The sequence below is a fragment of the Trachurus japonicus genome, chromosome 14 (assembly GCF_045865225.1).
Source record: "Trachurus japonicus isolate A0001 chromosome 14, Traja_1.0".
NCBI lineage: Eukaryota > Metazoa > Chordata > Actinopteri > Carangiformes > Carangidae > Trachurus > Trachurus japonicus.
This window is the reverse complement of record NC_140920.1, coordinates 16,664,140-16,686,629: the sequence shown is the minus strand read 5'-3', so window position 1 is coordinate 16,686,629 and position 22,490 is coordinate 16,664,140. Positions and strand designations below refer to the sequence as shown.

At 41.0% G+C, this 22,490-nt stretch overlaps 2 protein-coding genes across 4 annotated transcripts; both read left to right on the top strand.

The window, feature by feature from the left end:
* The first annotated feature begins 4,613 nt into the window (after positions 1 to 4,613).
* inpp5kb (inositol polyphosphate-5-phosphatase Kb) lies at positions 4,614 to 14,876 on the top strand. Of its 3 annotated transcripts, XM_085798132.1 has the most exons (14): positions 4,614 to 4,753; positions 6,508 to 6,559; positions 9,006 to 9,110; positions 9,222 to 9,330; positions 10,467 to 10,583; positions 10,919 to 11,094; positions 11,182 to 11,293; positions 11,376 to 11,485; positions 11,856 to 12,005; positions 12,553 to 12,769; positions 12,876 to 13,013; positions 13,097 to 13,180; positions 13,267 to 13,371; positions 13,850 to 14,164. In XM_085798132.1, the coding sequence occupies exons 2-14, from the start codon at positions 6,516 to 6,518 to the stop codon at positions 13,916 to 13,918; spliced, it is 1,536 nt and encodes a 511-aa protein (XP_085654258.1). In that variant the 5' UTR covers positions 4,614 to 4,753; positions 6,508 to 6,515; the 3' UTR covers positions 13,919 to 14,164. The 3 variants fall into 3 exon arrangements, with proteins under 3 accessions (XP_085654258.1, XP_085654256.1, XP_085654257.1); XM_085798130.1 differs by lacking the exon at positions 11,856 to 12,005 and having other exon boundaries at positions 4,618 to 4,753; positions 13,850 to 14,876; XM_085798131.1 differs by lacking the exons at positions 4,614 to 4,753; positions 6,508 to 6,559; positions 11,856 to 12,005 and adding an exon at positions 8,269 to 8,715.
* Positions 14,877 to 15,627: 751 nt separating this feature from the next.
* nle1 (notchless homolog 1 (Drosophila)) lies at positions 15,628 to 21,705 on the top strand. The gene is made up of 13 exons (XM_085798128.1): positions 15,628 to 15,724; positions 16,344 to 16,502; positions 16,903 to 17,123; positions 18,103 to 18,182; positions 18,271 to 18,347; positions 18,437 to 18,534; positions 18,760 to 18,952; positions 19,045 to 19,180; positions 19,942 to 19,988; positions 20,077 to 20,279; positions 20,416 to 20,575; positions 20,672 to 20,742; positions 20,842 to 21,705. Exons 2-13 carry the CDS (start codon positions 16,368 to 16,370, stop codon positions 20,852 to 20,854), a joined length of 1,434 nt encoding a protein of 477 aa, XP_085654254.1. The 5' UTR covers positions 15,628 to 15,724; positions 16,344 to 16,367; the 3' UTR covers positions 20,855 to 21,705.
* Positions 21,706 to 22,490: the final 785 nt, after the last annotated feature.

Below are 22,490 nucleotides of genomic sequence, written 5' to 3'. Positions count from 1 at the left end.
CATTTATGTCGTGTGTTGAAGCTGAAGCGCATGAGGCCAAAAAATCCAAAGTAACATTTGTTTTTTAAAAAAAAGGCATCAAAAACTGCTGTGGGAGTTACTGGCAAGTATTCAAGCATAACAGCTCAGCCTTGCCTTCGTGAAACTCTGCAATATTGAAATTCCTCTCTTTTTATCCATCTTGTGACGCCTTGGTCGTGTCTTTGCAAATCTGTCAGACTGAGTCTCTGAAGCGTCTTTTCTTTTCGAGCACTTTCCGTTGCCTCCTCTTTAGAGAAAACACACTGGCCCTGGATGGCCAACCCCCCCACCCCCCACCACCACCACCACCACCCCAACCTCCCTCTGTGTCCATCAAGCATCTCACTCACTGTCTGTGATGGGGCTACCAACTGAAGATTGGTGGATGTACTGTATGTATCGACTTTGTAAATAGTAAATAAATTAATGTAGATGAACACATATATATAAGACCAGACTGTCCTGCCAGACCTACAGCACACCCTCTTGACACTTGATCCTCTTACTCCATTGCTAAATCTTCAGCATTACACAGACCACAGTGACTGAGTTGCTCTCACAGAGGTATTATGAGGATATGTAGAATTGTAGTTGCTGAAAATATAGTGCTGATGAGACATTCTGAGGAGTATTGTCAGGTATAGACACACTAAACGCAATTCTTACATATTATTAGTGAAGATTTTGCTGCAGGTTTTAGGATGCTTCGGCAAAGTGAGAGCTGAGCTGCCGCATGGTTTGTGTTTCTGGTTGGGAGGGGGAAAAAATTAAATAAAGTAAAGGAAAAATCCTGCTCACTATACTTCCTCTCCTTCTCACGTTATTCCCTCACAGGGACCACGTCTCATTGGCAGGACAGTGTATAAATATATATTTTTGTTCTGAATGTTGTTGTACCTCTGTTGTCAGTCTCTGAACTACACTCGCCTCTCTCTGAAAAGGAAAATACAACGGCAGCTTGGGTCACCTCATTGATCCACATAATTAGTTGATGGTGTCGGCCCTCAGTGGAGTTAGATTTTGCCCTCTTGTGGTTGCCGATGACGCGTGGTCGAGGGGAAACGATTCTACATTTCCACCGGGTGCTGGAGGGTTGGAGTTCGCAGCTACACAGGGGAAAAAAAAAAAAAAAAAAAAAAGCTTGTTTGAAAACAGACACTGACAGTAGACCCATTTTAAGAGCCTGAAGACACCATACAAACTTGTGAGAGAATATGGTTTAACAGAGACAATCTCATAGATATCTGTTGTTAGATTCCTCCATTTATAATCAGAGTATGAAACCAAATGATTCCACAGTCCCAAACTGTTTTTAAATCGTTAAATCTCTCTCTCTCTCTCTCTCTTACTCTCTCTCTCTCTCTCACTCCTGTTAACTTGTCTCCTGTTTTTCTTTCTTTTATTGTGAATTTGTGCCTTTTTGTCATCTTATCTTCCAATAACACTACTGTACATTGGAGACGTAAAGAAATGAATAAAAAGAAGCAAACCAACTGTACATACGTTTTGAGCTTAAATTATTTTTAAGACTGTTACACATGAGAGCAGTGATCTCCTCACTTAATTAACATGCGGCGAGACATTTTGCAGTTTTTTTTTCTTTTTTAGGTGTCCATATCTAACTCATAATCATGTTTCTAGAAAAGCTTTGAGAAGCTCTGACACTACATCAGAATGGTCAATTAAAAACACATTCATTGGTAGATTTGGGGAAAACGGGAAGAGTTGACTGTATACATTTCTGACGTGGCAACAGGTAGTTTTAGATTTCCAGTTTTTGTGTTCACTTATTTGGACAGAAAATGTCACTGCAATAGAAAAGGCTTCGACAGATATTGGACTTTCAATATTACTGCACTATAACTGTTAATATTTCCACTTAATGCTATAGACAGTTTATCTATACTATAGATCAACTCTTGTAGGGACTTGACTGAATAGTTAAAGGGACAACGAGGAGTTTCTATTCGGTTATAAAAAAGTCTCACGTTAATGTGGATGAATCTCCGCTACCCACACTTGTTAATGGGCCCATTTTCGATAGGAATATATCGTTTTGTCTCTATCGTTATTTTGTTATTATTAGTGGTGGCGGAAATGCTGGTCGAGCCGACCAGCGTTTCTTTACTTTTGGTTTCGTGGCGTAACGCAGCTGAATCGCCGTTTATGGTCAGGACTACGACGGTAACTGATCCTCTTTGAACCTCTGACTTTAATTCTTGATGAATGAAAACATGAGTCCGTCTTGCGCCGGTCAAAGAATTTTACGGTGCGCGCGGAGGCTCATAAATGTAGTGTGAAAACGCTTCGCTTTTCCAAAACTCCTCGTTGTCCCTTTAACAAGCAAATAATTCATTCATAAAGGGAGCTTTAAAAATGTTTCACTGATATACATTCATCAATAAAGTGTTTAAATATATGTTGGATAGAGCAAAGATTGATTGGTTGCATTATATTGATATATCTCTCTCTATATAGATCCAAATAAAAAAGGATTAGCAATGTCACAACCACTTTGAATTTGAATATTTGTCATTGGCGCCCCCTGTAGCAGAATCAAACCAGAGACTGCAGCAGGCAGCAGCCGACAAACTCCCTCATACACAAGCACTGTAGGCAGGGTAAAATTAATCAGGCTTTGGATGGCAAAGATTACTTTAAATCCTGATTATGAGGCAGAAGAGGAGCCAGAACAGAGCGGCTTCACATTTTGTGAGATGTTGATGAGACTCTAGGACTCTACACAGTTTGTGGGTGTCTGACAGGAAATCATTATGAACAATGAAGCCAATACATCTCATGAGTAGAAACGATTCTGACTGAACTTTAAAGATGCTCTGATGAACTAAACATGTAGGACTCAAAAACAGGTAGTGTAAGTGTGTTCCTTTGAAAAAAATATTTTTTATAAATATGCCACGAAGAACAGCACACTAACTTTGATTATTTTGATAACACGCTACCAACTGACAGAACATAACACTGAAGGACTGTTCAGAGTATAGTCTAAAAAATCATGCACGCAACAAGTTAACACCACTATATACATTTTCTTAATTTCAAGTTAACCCTTCCTTGTTGAATTGTTATATTACTTTTTTAACCATTTCAAAATTTGACATTTTCTGACTTTGATGTATGTATTTCATAATAAAAAGAGCCATGTGAGATACAATGAAGGTTAATATTAAATTCAGCCTCCATACATATAATATGACAAAGTCATTAAAGATATATTTCAACATTTCGGCAAATTCGCCAGAATCCCTGTCGTTTTAGGAGTATAGTTCATTACCTTTAATTGTCGGTACAAGCTGTTTTGAGATCGGCGGGGCAGAGATGCAAGCTGCTCATATACTGCAACGGAGGCTCATGGTATTTCTATGTTTCCCTCATCAAACTAAATACACAATCCAACAACTCCAAAATGCTCTCGTGGACAAGTTGTGAAATAATAATGTATAATTATGTTACATTATGACACATGACGCAAATACTCACTTCACTTCACTTCTCATTTCACTTTTGACTCACTTTGTCACTCTGCCAAGCAGCTGTGTTGGGAATGTAGTTCCGGTTACGTATTTACCTCAAAAACAACTCCATCTCATAACGTTCCATTATTGTTTCATAGCATGATGAATGTGCAGGTCACAACTTGTACATGAGAGCATTTTGAAGTTGTTGGATTGTGTATTTCAAGAGTTTGGTGAGGGAAAGCCCAGAAATACAGTGCGCCGTGCAGAGATCACGTCTGCCCAGCCGATCTCAAAACAGCTTGCACTGACAATTAAAGGTAATCTACCCCTAAGACTATAGGGATTATGGCAAAAGGCTTATTTGCCAAAATGTTGAAATATCCCTTTAAGAGCAACCTTGCATGATGTTATTGAACTAACTGGTGGTTTCAGCGCAGCAGAATATTTTTCATATTAAATTAAGAACCAACTTTTCAAAGTGAGAAAATGTCAATGAAAAGCTAATGTGTCTGAAAGCATTAAGTCATTTATAATGTTACGTTACACAGATGTGTACACATCAGTGTAATAATTTGGGAAATAAGCATATTTGCTTTCTTGCTAGATGAGAAGATTGACTGAATACAGAGGTAGCAGCTGGTTTAGCTTTGCATGGAGAAACTGGGGGACACAGTCATCAACAACCTTTTAAAGCCCCTTTAACGTACCGTGCCATGTTATATTGTTAAATATGAACTTTTGATTTAATAATATGCAATAACCATTGACACTTCAGTGCACCAGAGAGGTTATTCTCTACCATTGCATTCTCCAGTTATAGATGCATTGTAACATATGAAGCAGAGTAAAGCAGAGCACCTACACATTCCATACCGTTAAGAAAGTGAGGGATTATTTATGAACATACAAAGAGGGCTTTAACGCAACAAATAGCATGCGTCATGCTGACATTCAATAAACAGACATGTCCATTCATGAATAAGATAATACTTTCTCCCAGGACTGTTAGCCAACCTGGGATAATAGCTTGATCCGATGTTACGCTTAAAGTCCAGAGCAGGTTGTGTGTGGGACCTTGCGCCGAGAACAGCTGAGAACAAAGTTCAGTCACCAAAAAGAGAAGAAACAGACAACGGGACTCACAGTGGGAAAACAGATCCGGTCTCTCGATTCCCCTTTGGAGACCTTTGTCATCTGTGCGCAGGGGGTCTGCAGCTTTTTCCGGACACCACAGGAAAAACACACAGAAAAAGGTAAGATGTTTAATAAATGACAGTGAGGTTTTTTTCATTGTCGTTTAGGCTATAGCATTAAAAAGCTTTCAAGAGGAAAATCTGTCTCATAAGACATGGATTATTATTAGAGAAATGTTCTTCTTGACTCACAGACTAAATTATTTCATACAAAAGTTGCAGATATGTCTTGCTAGATATCATTTATTATCATAGATTTCTGCAGCAAATTTCAGTCTTTCAGGCTGGACCTCTGAATTATTCTCGAAACCTACAGGAAAGTACTTTTTTGGTAAAGTCCGATATGAATACTGTCATTGCTAGTGTGGTAATATAACAACAAATCAAGCCTTTTAGTTTTTGTGTAGCTGAATGTATGTTTACTTGTGTTAGTGAAATTGTGTTGACAGTTCACATTGACAAAGTCACATTTAGGGAACAGGTTCAGGTATCCCCTACTAGCTAATTGGTCCCCCATAGGATAGGTTTTCTAGGGAACAATTTAGCACTAAGGTTCAATGGGTTTGAAGTTTTAGCTTAAAACTTAAATACAGCGTTTTAAACAGTGGATCTGTTGACTATCTTGCCCTCATATCTATTTGGCCTGTCAGCCCAAGTTTTTTTAGCCCTATAAACCAATCGTATGCTAGTCTACTTGTTCAGAATAATTTAGGTTAGCTACTAAACAGTGCAGCATTTAAAACCACAGATTTATTTCAGGTGATAGTGGAGAAGGTGAGTTGACTTTCAGACTTACATTTTTCTGGGAAAGCAGAAACACAGCTCATTCATGCTAACGCTGAAACACCTGGGAGAGCAAACTGCGCACTTCAATTCATTTCCGGTAGCAGCCTGCACCGTAGATTTGCGCGCTGTTCACTTCAACTCTCGCGAGATCTCGCAACAAGCCTTTTCTCTTCGTTAGCCGAGGCTAACATGGATGTATTGGGTTTGTTGGTTTCATTGCTGCAGTTCTGCTACCGTCGCCTTTCAACCGCAAATCTAATTTAGCGATACAACTTTTGTTGGTTCTTTTATGGAGACAAAATTGAAATTTTAATTGGACTGTTAGGATCTTGCAAGCCAGCAAAATTGGGCTCAAATTCATTGTATTGTGTTGTGGTAATGCTTTGACATACAGTAAACAAGCTATCTCACAACACATCATAGTGTGTCATAGGTTTAGTTTACAGACAGTATTTAACCATGTGTTTGAAGCTTGATGCATTTTGGCTAAATAAATAAATGCATGGAGACCTATGTCAAATGGCCTCACAAATGACAATGTGTGCATGTGCCTAGAAATAATAGTCTGTCAAAGATTCTGTATGGTGTAAAGGCCTCAGAATGTTGCTTCTCTACTTCAATGAATATTTAGGCTCTATTCAACATTGTTCATATCATAGTGTAGCCTATAGTTTTCTTGGCTCATCACTGTGACCAATATATGACCATAAAGTCTATAGCCTAAGAATCAAACCACTATACACCAAGAACCCTTTGCCTGCCTTTTACAAAATCTGTTGTTAAAAAAATGTCTCTCATGTAACTGTTTGTGTTTTTACATATGACCTTCAGGGTACTGTCACTTTAACATGGATGAAGCTAACCGTGATTAGACATGATTACAAAGCCATTTCAGAAATGACTTTCAGGCATCCCTGGCAGGTTTGTCTTTGCTTTATCGGGCTCCAGTCTGGTTGTGCTTGGTATGTGTGTTTCCTTTTTGTTTATAGTTTTTTGGTTTAGGCATGTGTGTGTTTGTGTTCCTACAGGGGAGAAAATGAGCACTGGAAGATTTCGAAGTGGTGGGAAAGACAAGTGCAGGTAAGATTAGTATCCTGCCACCTTTTTCTTCCATGCAGGCGTGTTTTTCTTCATCTTCTTCCTCCTCTTCTTTTTTGTCCAGGAGCAAGTCAGACAACAATAGTGATGAAAGTAATTGTGAAAGAAACCACAGACTTCAGGCAGAAAAAGAGTGTATGTAGGGACAGAGTGAATGCAGAAACAGAGTTTGCATCTCTCATGTACAGAGTCTGAATCATATAACTTTAATAGGTTTCAGCCGAGCTTTGTAGCTGCTGGTTCTGAGTCTTTTCAGGTCTCTGTGATAAAACTCAATCTCCTATTCATCATATTCTCGCTGGTCCGGTACACCCACGTCTGTTATCCACTTAACACCTCTGCTTGCTCAAGAATGGGCCCTAAGTCTCTGCATGTGACACTGTTACATGATGTGGCAGGGAGATCTGGGGCACCAAGATTAACATTTTTTATTTAAAGGGCAGTTTATTCTTGTAGTTAAGTACTTAAAGCTTATTTCCAGCTCTCTTTTTTCTCCTATAAAGTTGTATAATTAATTTGATTAATTTTTATTACTTTCCTGATGCCGTGAGTCCCTATGAGTCATTACAATTGCTATGTGATTCGGTCAATAGTCTCTGAATATGATAAATTAAAATGTAATTTGCGAGTTTGCCAGAGAAAAAGTATTAAGGGGCTTAAATAGCCATAGTGCTGAAAATAATTTTACCGTAATGACTATAGACCAGGCTCTCTAAATGATAAATGCCAGTTTGTAAGAGAGTCGACAGCTGTAGTTAACATTTTATTGTTCTTATGATCTCCGATCCAAGTTGTTCACAGCGAAACACATTTTCCAATACTGGCTACTTACCATTGTCTAAAGCTGAAAATATTATTTCACCATGTCTGTGTTTTTCTTTATTCTTAAAACCATCTCAGTGTGACGCTTAATGTTTTGGAGTTGCTGATTGCTTGACGTATTAAGTACCTTCAAATCTATTATGTAATTTGTCCACTAGCCTATTAACTGTGCTGTAAGAGAACAATAGAATTATACAATAATATACAACTATTTGAGCTTTTGTAATGTAAAAATAGAACAACCAACATGTGTACCAGGGATTACAAAACTCCATTTAACCCCCATCCACTACTCTCTGTGTTTACAACGATAACCTTTCACCTATATGAGGAGAGACTGGATTGAGGCCAAAAGAAGCTAATGCTATTGTGTGCCGTTGTCCCCTCACTAATGCATGGCTTTAATTGCGGGGTTATATGTATTGTTCAGTGTACTCAGCTGATGGAGAAATGCTGGTAGTAAACCTCTTAACACGTCTGAATGATTGCCCAAGTCTTACAACAATACTTACAAAGATGGGAGGATCAGCCTCTGGTCCTCCTCTTCCATTCGCGGTGACTGTGCACACTCAAAGACAAACACGCACACTTTCACATGCCAGCGATTATAGCCCAAATCGGACTCATTCTTGCCCACATTCCTGAGTCGACCCCACGGCTTTGTCAGTTGTTGCTCCATCGCTGCATGACCACACTGGACTCTGCCACGGAAAGGACCACAACAATACAGACGGATCTCTCTCTGGGCTTTGGGTTTTTTTTTTTCGTTCTGGTCAGTTTAAAGGACCTAAAAGAGAAGCTGCCTGAAAGACACGCAGAGAGATTTGACTAACAAGCCTCCTGTTGCTCACACTGGCCTGAGCAGTGAAGGCCTCTCGCATCAAATGGCTGCAATCAAACCAACCAGAAAAGTCTGAGGAGGAATCAAGCAAAACCATTCTGCGCATTGGATTCTTCTCAACAGCCCCTGCAATATAGCATCTTTTTTATTTTTTATTTTATTTGAATAGTCTTGAATAACCTCACCAACCCGCAGAAGAGGAAAGCAACAAAGCTTACACCCGGAGACCTTTTTTTCCAGGCTAACATCCAAAGATGGACCCCTTGACAGACAGTCCACGTGTGCGCTCAGACAGCATGAGCAGCTCAGCTTCTCAAGGCTCAAGGTCCAAGATGCTCCTCCGCCAGCGTTTGTCCCAGCTGCTGACCTGCATAGAGGACATGAGCTCTGACGATGAAGCCAGCGAAGAAGTGTCGCGCACGCTGGATGAAGCGTTTCAGCTCTGCGGACGCTACATGCCCACAGATGCATTCAGGTTGACAACATGCACATTGGTAGCCATGCACACACAGGACTGCACAGACACAACACACACATACATGCAGGGAGTGTTTGAGCTCTCTGGGAAAATGTAAGCGCTTACTTGATTTTCAGCATCAGAAGAAAAAATAAGTCATGATGTAAAAGCTAAACTTGTTGAAAATCAAGAGGAGAAAAACTGACGGTGGATGTTAAAAGAGTACATTTTTCATGACGTCTGTGTTTCTCTAGCCATGTCATCTAGTGGGATTTTAATGTACTGACCGGAAAAACATTCACTGACAGGCTCCACATGGTGACCTGGAATGTGGCCACAGCAGAGCCTCCTGAAGACGTCACCTCTCTGCTGCAACTAGACATCCAACCCCCGACAGACCTCTACGTGATTGGGTGAGGAGCAAAACATTATGGAGACTGCAGTTTGATTTGCCACAGGATTACAGGCTGGCATGTGTGTCGGTATTTGTCATGCATTGATGTGTGTGTGTGTGTGTGTGTCAGACTGCAGGAGGTGAACGCCACCCCTGTGAGGTTCATCTCTGACCTGTTAGCAGAGGACTCCTGGAGCCACCTCTTCATGGACACACTGGCACCCAGAGGATTCGTCAAGGTGGGAGCAGCGGAGGGAAACAGTACCGTATGTAGAGAGGTGTTGTAAATAACATTGTGAGGAAACCTGTGAAGTTAAACTAATAAAAAATATCGGCATCCTGAAGGCTTCTGAGAACTACTCATATTTGGTTATATCTGTAATGCAGTATATCTTGTTTTGTCTGTCTGATATAGGGATAGGCCAACATTTTGGCAGATTGGCACATTGCCATAATTGAAAAAAGAGTTGTTTGGCGGCGTTTAGCTCACTGGGTAGAGCTGCCGCCCCATGTTGAGGCTCAGTCCTCGGTGCAGGCGGCCCCGGTTCGAGTCCCGCGTCGGACGGCCTTTTCCTGCGTGTCATTCCCCCACTCTCTGCCTCCCCATTTCCTGTCTCTCTCTCAACTGCACTATCAATTAAAGGCAATAAAAGCCCCAAAAATATACTTAAAAGAAAAAAGAGTTGTTTTAGAGGTAAATTCATGCAAAACCACTGATGCGCGTTGCCTTCAGGGACAGTTTTTCATCAAGCAGTCACTGCATTTGCCTTTAAAACAACTCCGTCTGGTAACGTTCTGTTCTCATAGCGTAGTGAATGTGCAGGTCACAACTTGTCCACCAGAGCGTTTTGGAGTTCTTGGATTGTGTGTTTGATGAGGGAAACCAAGAAATCCCATGAGCCTTCGTAGCGTAGCTCTGAGCAGCTCTGCTCCGCCGTTCTAAAAATAGCTTGCACCGACAATTAAAGGTAACGAACCTACTGCTATGACTATAGGGATTATGGCAATGGGCCAATTTCCCCAAATGTTGAACTATCCTTTTAACATATTGTCAGAAAGTAAAAGACGACAGATTATGATCTACAGCAGTGGTTTTCCATTTATAGTAATATAACATATTAAAACCTTATTTTCCATCATGCTCATCTTTCTAATTGCTTGCCAGTTAAAATATCATTCATGACATCATAAACTGTGTTGACCTGGCAGTTTGTGCCTGACATCAAGCCTCAGTCTCAGTGGGTTTGCAAAATGGATCCCCGGACAGAAGCTAATGCTAATTGGGGGGCCTTGGCCTGGAAAATTTTGGGAACCCCTACTGTACAGTATACAAAATCCATACGAGGATAAACTAACACTACCTCCCTCTGTTTAGGTCTCATCAGTAAGGATGCAGGGTTTGCTGCTGCTGGTTTTTGCCAAACAAATTCACCTCCCCTACATCAGAGACATCCAGACCACCTACATTCGCACCGGCATCTTTGGATACTGGGTAAGAAATCACAACGACCGAACCTCGCAGACAACAACAACACCCTCCAACTCTTGCCAAGCAGGAATCCCACTGGCAGCAGTTTGTTGTGGAGTTTAAATGCAATGTGAAAGGCCTGTTGTGTTTGTTTAGTGGAACGTGCAACAGCTTTGACTGAATGGACTCACAAACAAAGAATGCTCAATGACAAAACTGGTACACTGGGGTAAACACTTGAAAGACAAAATGGTCTAATCCATAATCCAAGGAAAAGGAAAAACATCATCAGATTGAAGACAACACTTCTTTAATTTAACATCCACTCTATTCCTCCTCCGTCTGTTTGTCTGTGTCAGGGTAATAAAGGAGGAGTGACCGTGCGTTTTTCCTTCTATGGCCACATGGTGTGTTTCCTCAACTGCCACCTAGCTGCCCACATGAACTACGCCCTGCAGCGCGTTGATGAGATGGAGTACATCCTGGAGGCGCAAGACTTTGACATCACTGACACCCCACATATCCTGGACCACAAGTCAGCACACACACACACAGGCCGCACATTTACACTGTGAAATTGTTGTGCAGCAGGTGAACTGAGGCTCCATCCCTCCTCTCACAGGGTGGTGTTCTGCTTTGGCGACCTGAACTTCCGCATTGCAGACCACGGCTTACACTTCCTCCGCTCGTCCATTAACAGCGGACGCCTGAATTTGCTGTGGAGCAAAGACCAGGTGATGTGAGGAACACACACACGGACACACACTCGTGCGCTCACTATCATGCACACCTGCTAACTTGTCTAATTTTTTGCAGCTCCTCATGATGAAGAAGAAGGAGCCATTTCTGCAGGAATTTGAGGAGGGGCCATTAAATTTTAAACCCAGCTACAAGTTTGACCGCAACTCCGACACCTATGATACCAGGTAACATGAGCTCCAAACAAGTATATTACTCACTGACATGGACACTCACTTCCCAAACTTCACCTGTGGTCTTCTTCCCTTCTGAATTTTGAACAGCTCTCCAAAGACATGGTTTGGTTTTAAGTAAGACACATCACTTCTTTTATGTCGCATGCCCCACATTCCTTTTTGTCTCAGTCTCTGCACCATCTGTCCTCCCAAAGCTTCTGCCACCATATTGTTAATTGAAAGTAAACCCCTGAGACACAGTTAATAGAAAACCAAAGCAGCCAAAGTTGTAAAACCCCGTGTATAGATGGAACTGGGAGCAGCTGTCTCTGTGAGTCATACCTGTCCCTGACATTAGCACCGTGTTATGTGTCTCTCTCAGAAAGAGCACTGTGGCGCTGCCCCTAACCATGTACAGACCCAGGCCCCTGCAGCGCTGCAGCACCACCCTCCTCTTCCTCCTCACCTCCCTCACCTGGGGGCTGCTCTCTGTCTGGCTGGGGGCCTGGTATAGGGAGCTAGACCCGCCAAGGTGGGTGTCTCCATAGATACTGCCCTGTAAAGCTGTTATATACCGTACATAGATTAGGTTATATCCTTAAAACTTACAATCACAAAATAACTGGAGACACTGATATAAATGAAAGGGGATTAGTTAGTATAATAACCTTGATGAATTTCAGATATCATCTGCAAATTCATGAGACAGCTCCCTCCTGCACCAGCACCCCACTGTTGGCCCCTGCATAATGTATGTGTTGCTTTTTATAGTCAATGTGTAGATGTTAATGCTGTAATATTAAATTAGATGGTGTTGCTCACTCCTAATAAGCATCATTTCTCCACAGCATGCTACACTGTAGGCACTGTATGCATAACACTGCATCTGCATGCATGTGTGGTTTGTGTTGTTGTTTAACAGCATCATTTCATTGTTTCCGTCTCAAGAATAAGAATTGCTAGTCTTTTTGAGATGGTTACACACAAACAGATGTGTGATGTATCAGGTAAGCATTAGAAACAGAGAAGTCAACTCATCTCCAACCTGCTGTATCAACACTTCACTTCACTTTGCCCAGCGGCAAGAAGAGGAAACCAGCCTGGACGGATCGGATCCTCTGGCGCATCAAACCCAAAACCCTGCCATCCGAGGATGATGATGATGAGAAGGCTTCCACCTCCACTGATGATGGACAGGATGAGTATCCAATCCTCGTCTCCCAGGATAAATACACCAGTGATATGAGCTACGGAGTCAGTGACCACAAGCCTGTCATTGGAACCTTCAGCCTGGAGGTGAGAGCAGCAGACGAACTGTTGAACAAACTGTAGGTCCAATATAAAGAGGCTTCCCACTGTTATTCTAATAACTTGACTAAGTGAAGTTTACTTTTTCCCACAGTTGAGAAAATACTTCGACACACCACTGGTGCACATCTCTCCTGTTGGTGTATGGAGCGCTGATCAGGATGCACTTCTTACTTACACCATCCAAGAGGACTTCATGTCCTCCACATGGGATTGGATTGGTCTGTACAAGGTAATAGGACTGACAACAACAACACAACAACACAACAGTATAACACAATACAGATGTTAACTGACAGGTTTGATGTCCTGCAGGTGGGATTCAAGAGTCCGTCTGACTATGAAACCTTTGCGTGGGTCAGAGAGAAGGAGCTGCCAGAGACAAATGAAGTCATACAGGTAAAGTGAAAGTGGGGCCTTTCTGTTGTTTAAATGAAGTATGGGTGCAGACTTTATTAAGAGACATATGTGTGCTTTGGTTGCAGATATCTGTGGATAAGGATGAGATCCCTCTGCTCAGTGGACAGTACATTTTGGGTTACTACAGTACAAACATGCAAAGCATTGTGGGCCTCAGTGCTAACTTCCAGGTGAGTGTGCTGTTATATTTTTAACCTCATCATCTTTCAGCACCTTATTATCGTTGCTTCACTTCAAGGTGAATGTGTGATCTTTTTAAGACACTTCAGTCAGTCCTCATTAACAGTCTGTATTTGGATAATGCCTGAAATAGAAGACGACTCAGCTTAGACTGAAAACTGTCAAAAAAGTTTCTGTTGGTGATTGAAGCAAACTCCAGGTAAAACATTGGTATGTTAAATCTAAACATGGGAACACATCTACTGTCTTGGGGGTGGGACAAAACATTAGAAACATCTCTCAGTTTAATGTGGTCCAGTACAGTACACCACCATTAACCACAACCTCAGTGACAAACATGTGATTAAATGTTCACATTTCCATGAAAAACTTTGTGAACATAGAACTGGTGGCAGAGTACCTGCATTGTGTATATTTTCAGAAGGTTCTCATTAGTTTAACGACACCATCTTTGTTTTGATCTTGCAGATCCTGGAGTCAAAGCGTGCCGTGATGGAAGGCCTCGCTCCTGACAACATCAACGGCCTCAACAAATGAGAACAAATTCACTGCAGCACCACGTCATCTTCTTCTCCCCTCCAAATTCACACAGAACTTCTTCAGGTTTCCAAATGCCTGAAGATCAACTCCATCATCTACTGGATACACTGACTCAGTCATTAAATAATGGCCCACCACACTGTCCCATCACATGGACTGGAAACTTTAATTTGTTGTTGCCGACTTTTGCCTTTAAGGAATCCACCTTAAGTCAGATTCAATCTTGCTGGAGAAGTTTCTCCACACAAAGAAATGTATCGCTGTAATGAGTAGTCGAGCACCACAGACCTTTGACAGAGCAGAAAATACAGGGATAAATATGCCAAACTACCAAGTAGCTTTAACAACAACATGCGTGCATCAGTTAGTTTTGACAGTAGTGCAGGTTAATAAGTTGCTGCTGGTCAAGTCATATGTTTTGGTTTTGTCCCATTAGTGCCAACACAGAGAGCAGTGCAATACATGTAAAAAAGATCAGTCATGGGGAACTGTTGTGTTGAAGATTTTATGTTGTGCTAAATACTCTCTGTCAGTTATTTGCACCAGCCCAGTTGGTCCCAAGTGTCTTAAGGTGAAATGATGAAGATGGAAGAAAGATTTTAAATATAAAGAACACATGAATCCCTCCAAGAATATTTAATGTCAGATGTGGGTGCTAATGTGAACTTGTACACAGAGTCATGTATTGCTTTATAACAAACGTGTAATGTAATGTATATGCAGTGGTATAAGTCTAATGTTATCATGACAGACCCGGAGACAGTGAACAGAATCATAATAGGAATATATTTTGAATTTAACCTGGATGTTAAAAGATTTCAATGAATTATTTATCTATCTGACTCTCAACTTCTTGACTGTAATTTCACATGTTTGAACAATACATGATGTATTTTCTCTTTCAATGCAAAAATGATGATTGTGGTCAAAGAAAAGAACAAGTGTCAAAATATTCTGATGTGTGGGTGTTTTTTTTTAGTGGAGTTATGTATATTTGATTTATAAATTAATATAGTGAATTATATCACAGCAGTAACAATACACAATCAACATGTTTATTGGGATTAAACCATTGGTTTTATTGTGGTAATGGGAAAGTGCTGGAGATGCCCTTCACATTTATCTGCTATGGTGGTCACTTTTTAAAACATGATAGCAGAGTTTTTTTTACTCTTGATAATAAGATTTAGCCCCTCTCACGGAAATCAGTATAAGCCCTTTGTCTGTTTTGGAGATTGTAGGTAGGCTAAGTATAAGGCTATGGTCCCATTTCCTCCATATAAACTAGGCTACATACATTTGAGATACTGAAAACTCTATTAGCTATTCTTAACAGTTTTCAACAATATTCTGTCACATTTCATTTTGCAGGGGAGCAAGGCATGAGGGGGGAAATTATGACTCGGTCTGTTAAATAACCTAAAGGGATCAGCTTGCTTGAAAATCACCAGTTATAATTTTTTATTCAGTATCAAAGTTATTGATCAATATTTGTTGCACATCTAATGGGACATGCTGAAAAAAAAAGTACAAGAAACATAATACTTTTATTTTTCCTGTTCCATCCATCCGTTTAGGGGGTGTTTTATGTCTGTAATTCAAATAGATTGAAAGAATTCGTTTATAATTTACCGAAATATTACAAAAATGAAGATGAGTAAAACAATCCAGCGAGAAACTGTTTCACTCCACTCTCCCATAATGCATTTCGACAACTTCAGCTTCCTGGTTTATCTTTCCATTTAAAGGCTCTCTGGTTGTTCCACACGTGGAGGAGTTCAACACATCGTTACCTCACTGAAGGTAAAGTTTTAACATGTATATGTGTCAGTATTGTGTCATATAAAACTGGACAGAGGTGGATAAACATCTGTTTGTTGTCTCGTTGTCCCGCGATCGCTGCTAAAAAGAAATGGGTGTTCAGAGCGCTAGTTAAACAGCAGGCTAGCCGAGTTAGCTCTATTGGTTCACATGACTGACTGGTTAAACTAGCAGGCTAACTGAGTGTAAACTGCTAAACAGTGAATTTTAAGGTTGGTGCGATTTGGTCCAGATCGTAACAATAACACGGCTCTGCTGTGTGCTGCTCCATGTCCTGTTTGAAACATTAGTGATTCAACGGACTGTATCGGGTAACTAAGTTTAGCTAGCTATAATGCTGCCTTCAAGACAACTGAGAAATGACAGCACCTCGCTGGATACACACACAACACCATGGATCTATTATAATACATCCTTGATACACACATAAACTGCAAGTAAAAATCATCCGGCCCACTTGTGTGTATATGCTCCAGCAGAAATAACGTTATAATGTGCATTTCTCCAACACTATGGAAAACAAAACGTTATTTACCCAATGTAAATAATGTGTGCACCACATGTTTATACCTACATTTATGTAAAGTTTCTTCTTTGTTAGATTTAGATCCATACCACAAAGAAGATGAGTGAGGACGTGGAGCGGCTCCTGATCCAGTTTCAGGATGAGGAAGGGGAGGTTCTGGGGTCACCCTTTGATGTGCCCCTGGACATCACTCCAGACAAACTACAGCTGGTCTGCAATGCACTGCTGCAAAAGGTAATCAGCTGACATTACAAACATGTAGAATCCAAGCTGTGACATGGATCTTTTCCTTTAAATTCATCCAGTTGTTTCACACTTCTGCAGGTAATAATCTGTAGACACTATGCAATGTATACTACCATGACAATACCACTTAGTGTAGTCTTTCAATTTATGTATTTAAGAAATGGGACAGTACATGTTAATGGGCATTTATAATGTAAATATGAATGAGATTATAGCCATATGGCTGGGAATTACAAAGCTTTACGGTCTTTGAGAGGTGATGTCACTGTAGACCATTGATTTCTCTCTGTTTTAACTCTTGGTCATTGTAGACATATCAACTTGTCATATAAAGCTGAAATTTAAAGTCTAGTGAATATATCTCATTTTTGTTTTTTATTCACTGCAGGAAGAGCCAATACCACTGGCCTTTTTTGTGCGTGGAGAGGCTGAGGTGGTGTCTAGTCTGGGGTCTTGTGTGAAGGCTCTCGGGGTCGAGACAGAGCAGGTCCTGCCAGTTGTGTACCAGCCTCAGGCTGTGTTCAGGGTTCGGGCTGTGGCCCGCTGCACCAGCACACTACAGGGACACACAGAAGCCGTCATCTCAACCGCCTTCAGCCCCACGGGCAAGTGAGTAACTTTTATACATGCTTTCTTTTGCTCTGATTTACAGCGTTAAGGATGAACTGGACATTGTGCTTTAAGAAAACATCCAATGGTAGCTAAAAAAAAATGTGGAAAACAGCTGCACAATAGTCTACTTGCCAACAATGAGTACCCGGAAATGTTGAGTACCCCAAAGTTTTATGTTAGAAATATATAGTATGGGTCCCCAGTATTCAGAAACTGCCGGATGCTAACTTATATATATTGGGCAATTAGCACAATTTACATAATTAGCATAAATTAGCATACTTGCCTATATGGGCAATATTTCAACAAAATTGACTTGGCTGATCTGGGCAATATTGGAGTGGTTTTAGGGGTTATTGATGATGCTGAATCCATTTCTGACATTTTCAAAATTCAAAATGGCTGTCTAAACCGATGACCAGATTTTGAAATCCATCAAAATCGGCCCACTGGCGGTTAAAATCTGGTCACTTCCGGTTTAGACAGCCATTTTGAATTTTGAAAATGTCAGAAATGGATTCAGCATCATCAATAACCCCTAAAACCACTCCAATATTGCCCAGATCAGCCAAGTCAATTTTGTTGAAATATTGCCCATATAGGCAATTATGCTAATTTATGCTAATTCTGTCTGTTATGCTAATTGCCCAATATATATAAATTAGCATCCGGCAGTTTCTGAATACTGGGGACCCATACTATATATTTCTAACATAAAACTTTGGGGTACTCAACATTTCCGGGTTCCCAATGGGGCCCTATTGGCTGGCAAGTAGACTACAACTCCAAAAGATTAATATCAACAGGTCTGGATGCATGGTAAAAAATATAACACAAAAAATTGATAGAAACCAGCACTCACGTCTGAAATGTATTCGCCAAATACAATTTGCATACGTTTTCAGACTTGAGTGTCGGTTTCTATTATTGGTAGTTTTAGACATACATTTAAATAAATTGTCCTTGTTTTCTTTAGATATCTGGCCAGTGGTTCAGGTGATACCACAGTGCGATTTTGGGACTTGACAACTGAGACGCCCCACCACACTGCCAGAGGTATGAAGTCCTGCTGTGGAAAGACAAATGATAATGGTTTGATGGTTTTAGACACAGTTGCGCTGACCTGTGTTCTGTTTTATTGAAGGACACACACACTGGGTACTGAGCATCGCCTGGTCACCCGATGGCAAGAAACTAGCTTCAGGATGTAAAAACAGTCAGGTACGTCTCCATCATACACGCGTCTGATCTGTGTTTTTCACATGAATCTAATAAACACTGTGGTTTTCTTTGTGGTGATGTTCCTGTAGATCTGTCTTTGGGATCCAGCGACGGGTGCGCAGATTGGGAAGACATTGACAGGACACACCAAGTGGATCACGTGGCTCTGCTGGGAACCTCTACATCTGTGAGTCATCGCTGTCTCATTGTAAATGTTATCAGCAGCACCTGTATGATCGGTCATTAATGAGCTAATGAATTTTATGGTTATTGGCAAAAGACTATGCACTGAGTTACTGATCAAGTTAGGAACCACCTACATGTGATGTAATGACTTTAGTTTGTATTCTTATTTTAATCATTGTGTCTTGATTTCCTGTGTCTCTGATTGGCCCCTCCCTCTCTCTTTCAGTAACCCGGAGTGTCGGTACTTAGCCAGCAGCTCTAAGGACGCCTCGATACGTATCTGGGACACAGTGTTGGGACGCTGTGAGAAGATCCTGACTGGACACACTCAGTCAGTCACCTGTGTGAAGTGGGGAGGAGATGGACTTCTGTACACGTCCTCTCAGGACAGAACGGTCAAAGTCTGGAGAGCCAAAGATGTAAGTGTGTGTGTGTATGTGTACGAGATGGAGGAGACGTTTCTGTGACGGAGCGCGTCTTAATGTGTGTTTGCGTCCATCTGTGGATACAGGGCGTCCAGTGCAGGACTCTGCAGGGTCACGCCCACTGGGTGAACACCCTGGCTCTCAGCACAGACTACGTCCTGCGCACCGGCGCTTTTGAACCGGCAACTGCCACCATCAACCTGCAGGACCTCAGCGGATCATGTAAGTCTTGTTCTCATCTGGTCAATTAGGGTCTGATGAACAAACCATCTGAGAAACACGTTTGGTTTTCATCTTATTTTACCTCTAACTGCTCCTGCTTTTAACTACACTTATGTTTCAGTTTATCCTTGTCACCTTTAACTTCCGGTATTCTGTTAGTTTTGTTTAGTTGTATTTATTTGACAAGGGAAAATGTACATTAATAAAACATTGTAAAAAAAAAAAGCTAGTTTTCATCGCCAGTCCCTCTGCCTGATTGTAAAGGGCAACCTTTAAAAAGAGCAACAATGAAGTAAAATACCAAAGACACATTCGGTACACATTAATAAATATACATTTGTAAGACAATAACACACACATTTGTGATGACACCAGGTAGTTAGTGCTCATAATATAATCAGTTCTTAGTGCTCACATCATAGGGCATCAGCTATACATAGTATTAAGGAACAGGATTCATTAAACAAATCACTATAACTATCTGGGTACTATGTAATAACTATCTGGTTACTACATATAGGAAAATACATGACAGAATACTCAATGCCTATACTACATATGCAGTAACTGTCTGGTTATTACACATAGGTTATGCTTTTGTATGTTTCAAATGTCTTGTCTTCTGTCCTTATATGTTTTGTGTTTCATCAAGGCTTTATTGTAAATGAGGTTACTCCTTAATATATCTCCGAGTTTAAATAAAGATAATGAAATGAAATGAAATGAAATGAAATGTAACAACACCTTTTTTAACCCCTCAGTGGAAGAGATAAAGGAGAACGCCCTGCAGAGATATAATAAAGTCAGGGTAAGTAAAGTTATATTGGCAGGTAGTGATGTATTTGAGTCTGTTTCCTCCTTGTATCTGTGGCCTTACTCCTGCTCTTCTGCTGCAGGGTTCAGCTCCAGAGCGTTTGGTGTCTGGCTCAGATGATTTCACCCTGTTCATGTGGAACCCTGCAGAAGAGAAGAAGCCCGTGGCCAGGATGACCGGCCACAGCGCTCTGGTCAACGAAGTGCTCTTCTCCCCAGACACCAGGCTCCTCGCTTCGGCCTCGTTTGATAAGTCCATCAAAATCTGGGACGGACGCACCGGAAAGTAAGGAAAACTGTAAACAACAATGTCTCACTATTACACAAGCTGTTATGTATAATACGTGTGTAGTACTGCGGTTGTCCACGTGATGGTGCTGTGAGCCTGAAATGTTTCTCTCTCCCTGTCAACCTACCCACAGGTACTTGTTGTCTCTGCGTGGCCATGTGGCGTCTGTGTATCAGGTGGCCTGGTCAGCAGACAGCAGGCTGCTGGTCAGTGGCAGCAGCGACAGCACGTTGAAAGTTTGGGACATTAAGACCGGAAAGCTTAACATGGACCTGCCTGGTCACGCTGATGAGGTGAAGTGAAGGAAAAAAGGACACAAGATTCACTACATGACATAGAAAATGTTGTTTTCCTTCCCTAATCGCTTTGTTTGTGTGTTGTGCGTGTAGGTTTTTGCAGTGGACTGGAGTCCTGATGGACAAAGAGTGGCCAGTGGTGGGAAAGACAAATGTCTCAGAATGTGAGTGATGCCAAGAGGCCTTTTTTATCCATTTACCAGCTACTATATACCTGTGTTTCCTCACAACTAACCCCCTTGGCTTTGTTTGTCCATTTCCAGATGGAGGAGATAACCACACCTCTGCTCTCCGTCCTAACGTTGGCAGACGATTCACATCTTCTACTGTCAAGAACCACGAGTGGCCAGACTGCTCCCAATCCCCCATTTGGCTTGATCACACTGTCTGTCATAAGTGGCATTGTGTCAAAGAACCAGTCTGGTCATGATGCAGAAGCCCTGGTAACGATAATGACTGTAAAGGTGTCAAGCTCAATGTAAACAGGATACTTTTATAAATTCATGCCAAACTCCAAATCGAGACTGTGCTGTACTGTAACATGTATTTCAGTGTTAGCACCTCAAATTATGAGCTATGAAAGGGTTTCCAGTTGTGTACATACTGTTTTGTACACATCATGGGAGCTGACATGCAAAGATTGTACTCCCAGATGCAGAAACCATAAACAAGGTTGTGTATTTAAATATTAATACATGACCGAATTCTTCCATATATGAATTTAGTGTATATTCTACGTTCTCGTGCGGCAGGAAAACAAACACATTTCTCAATGTGGCGTTTGTCCCCTTCTTCACCTGAAGCCACAGTAGGTGAACTATATCCTGTAGGTGACAGGTGGACTGGGGAGGCAACAGGTGGGCGCTAATACTTCCCTCTGTGGTGTTAATGCCGACGGAGCTCGCCCTGCTCCTTCAGCCTTTAATCTCCTCTGTCCTGCATTCAGCAAAGCAGCAGCCTGCTGACTTTGTTTCTGTCTGCCTGTGCAGTGAAGCCAAAGTGTCATCAGCCCTGAACTATGTGACTCACCTGGAAACAACCAGGTTGGTCAATCCAATAAAGTTAAAATGTTGTTCTCTATTCAGCTGGCTTTGTCAATACTTAATCAAAATAAATATTTACATCAGTTTTTGCTCCACTTTTGATTAATTGACAGATTCTGTGTAGAAAATTGTAAGGAAAAATAGCAGTAAAGTATTTTCACTTTAGTGTTCTCATCCATATCAACATAAACATACATCCCATCACAGTACTGTATCTACAGCTTATACACATTTCCCATCACACAAGTCATCTTTTTTAAGCTCAAGTTTATTGAGACCAGTAGTTACATTTCTTAAGAGGTTTCCACATCTGAGCATGTAAATTATACTGAGCACTGATGTTTTTTAACAAGATTTTTTTCTCATACCAACGAATGTCAGTTTTCCCTCAGCACAAAATGATTCCTTCAGTCTGATATGAAAAGAGAAGCCTCTGAAATGTGAACGGTTGCTCCAAGCTGGATCTGCTGTACCACGGGGTGCAGATGCTGCGTGCATGTTAGTGAAAAAACAGAAAACATAGAAAGATAGATAGATAAATGATGGGAATGTGCGCTTGTGAATGAAAGAAAAAGAAAAAATCTAAACAAAAAATTAAACAGTGTTCTGATGCTCTTGGTGTAATATTTAATAAAGATTGTTTTATCAGGGATATCAGATTGGAGATAGTAGATAGATAGAAGTAGTTTGGCAAAGAGGAGTCAAAGGCCTCTGTAACTGGTTAGATCCAAACCAAGCCTTGTTTAACTACTTGTTTTGTTATCGAGCCTCTGACATATCTGCTTTCCCCTTCTAAGTCTTTATAAAAACTACATTAGAGATGACTGCCTTCCAATACGGTTAACTAACAACTTCATCAGTTAGTGCAC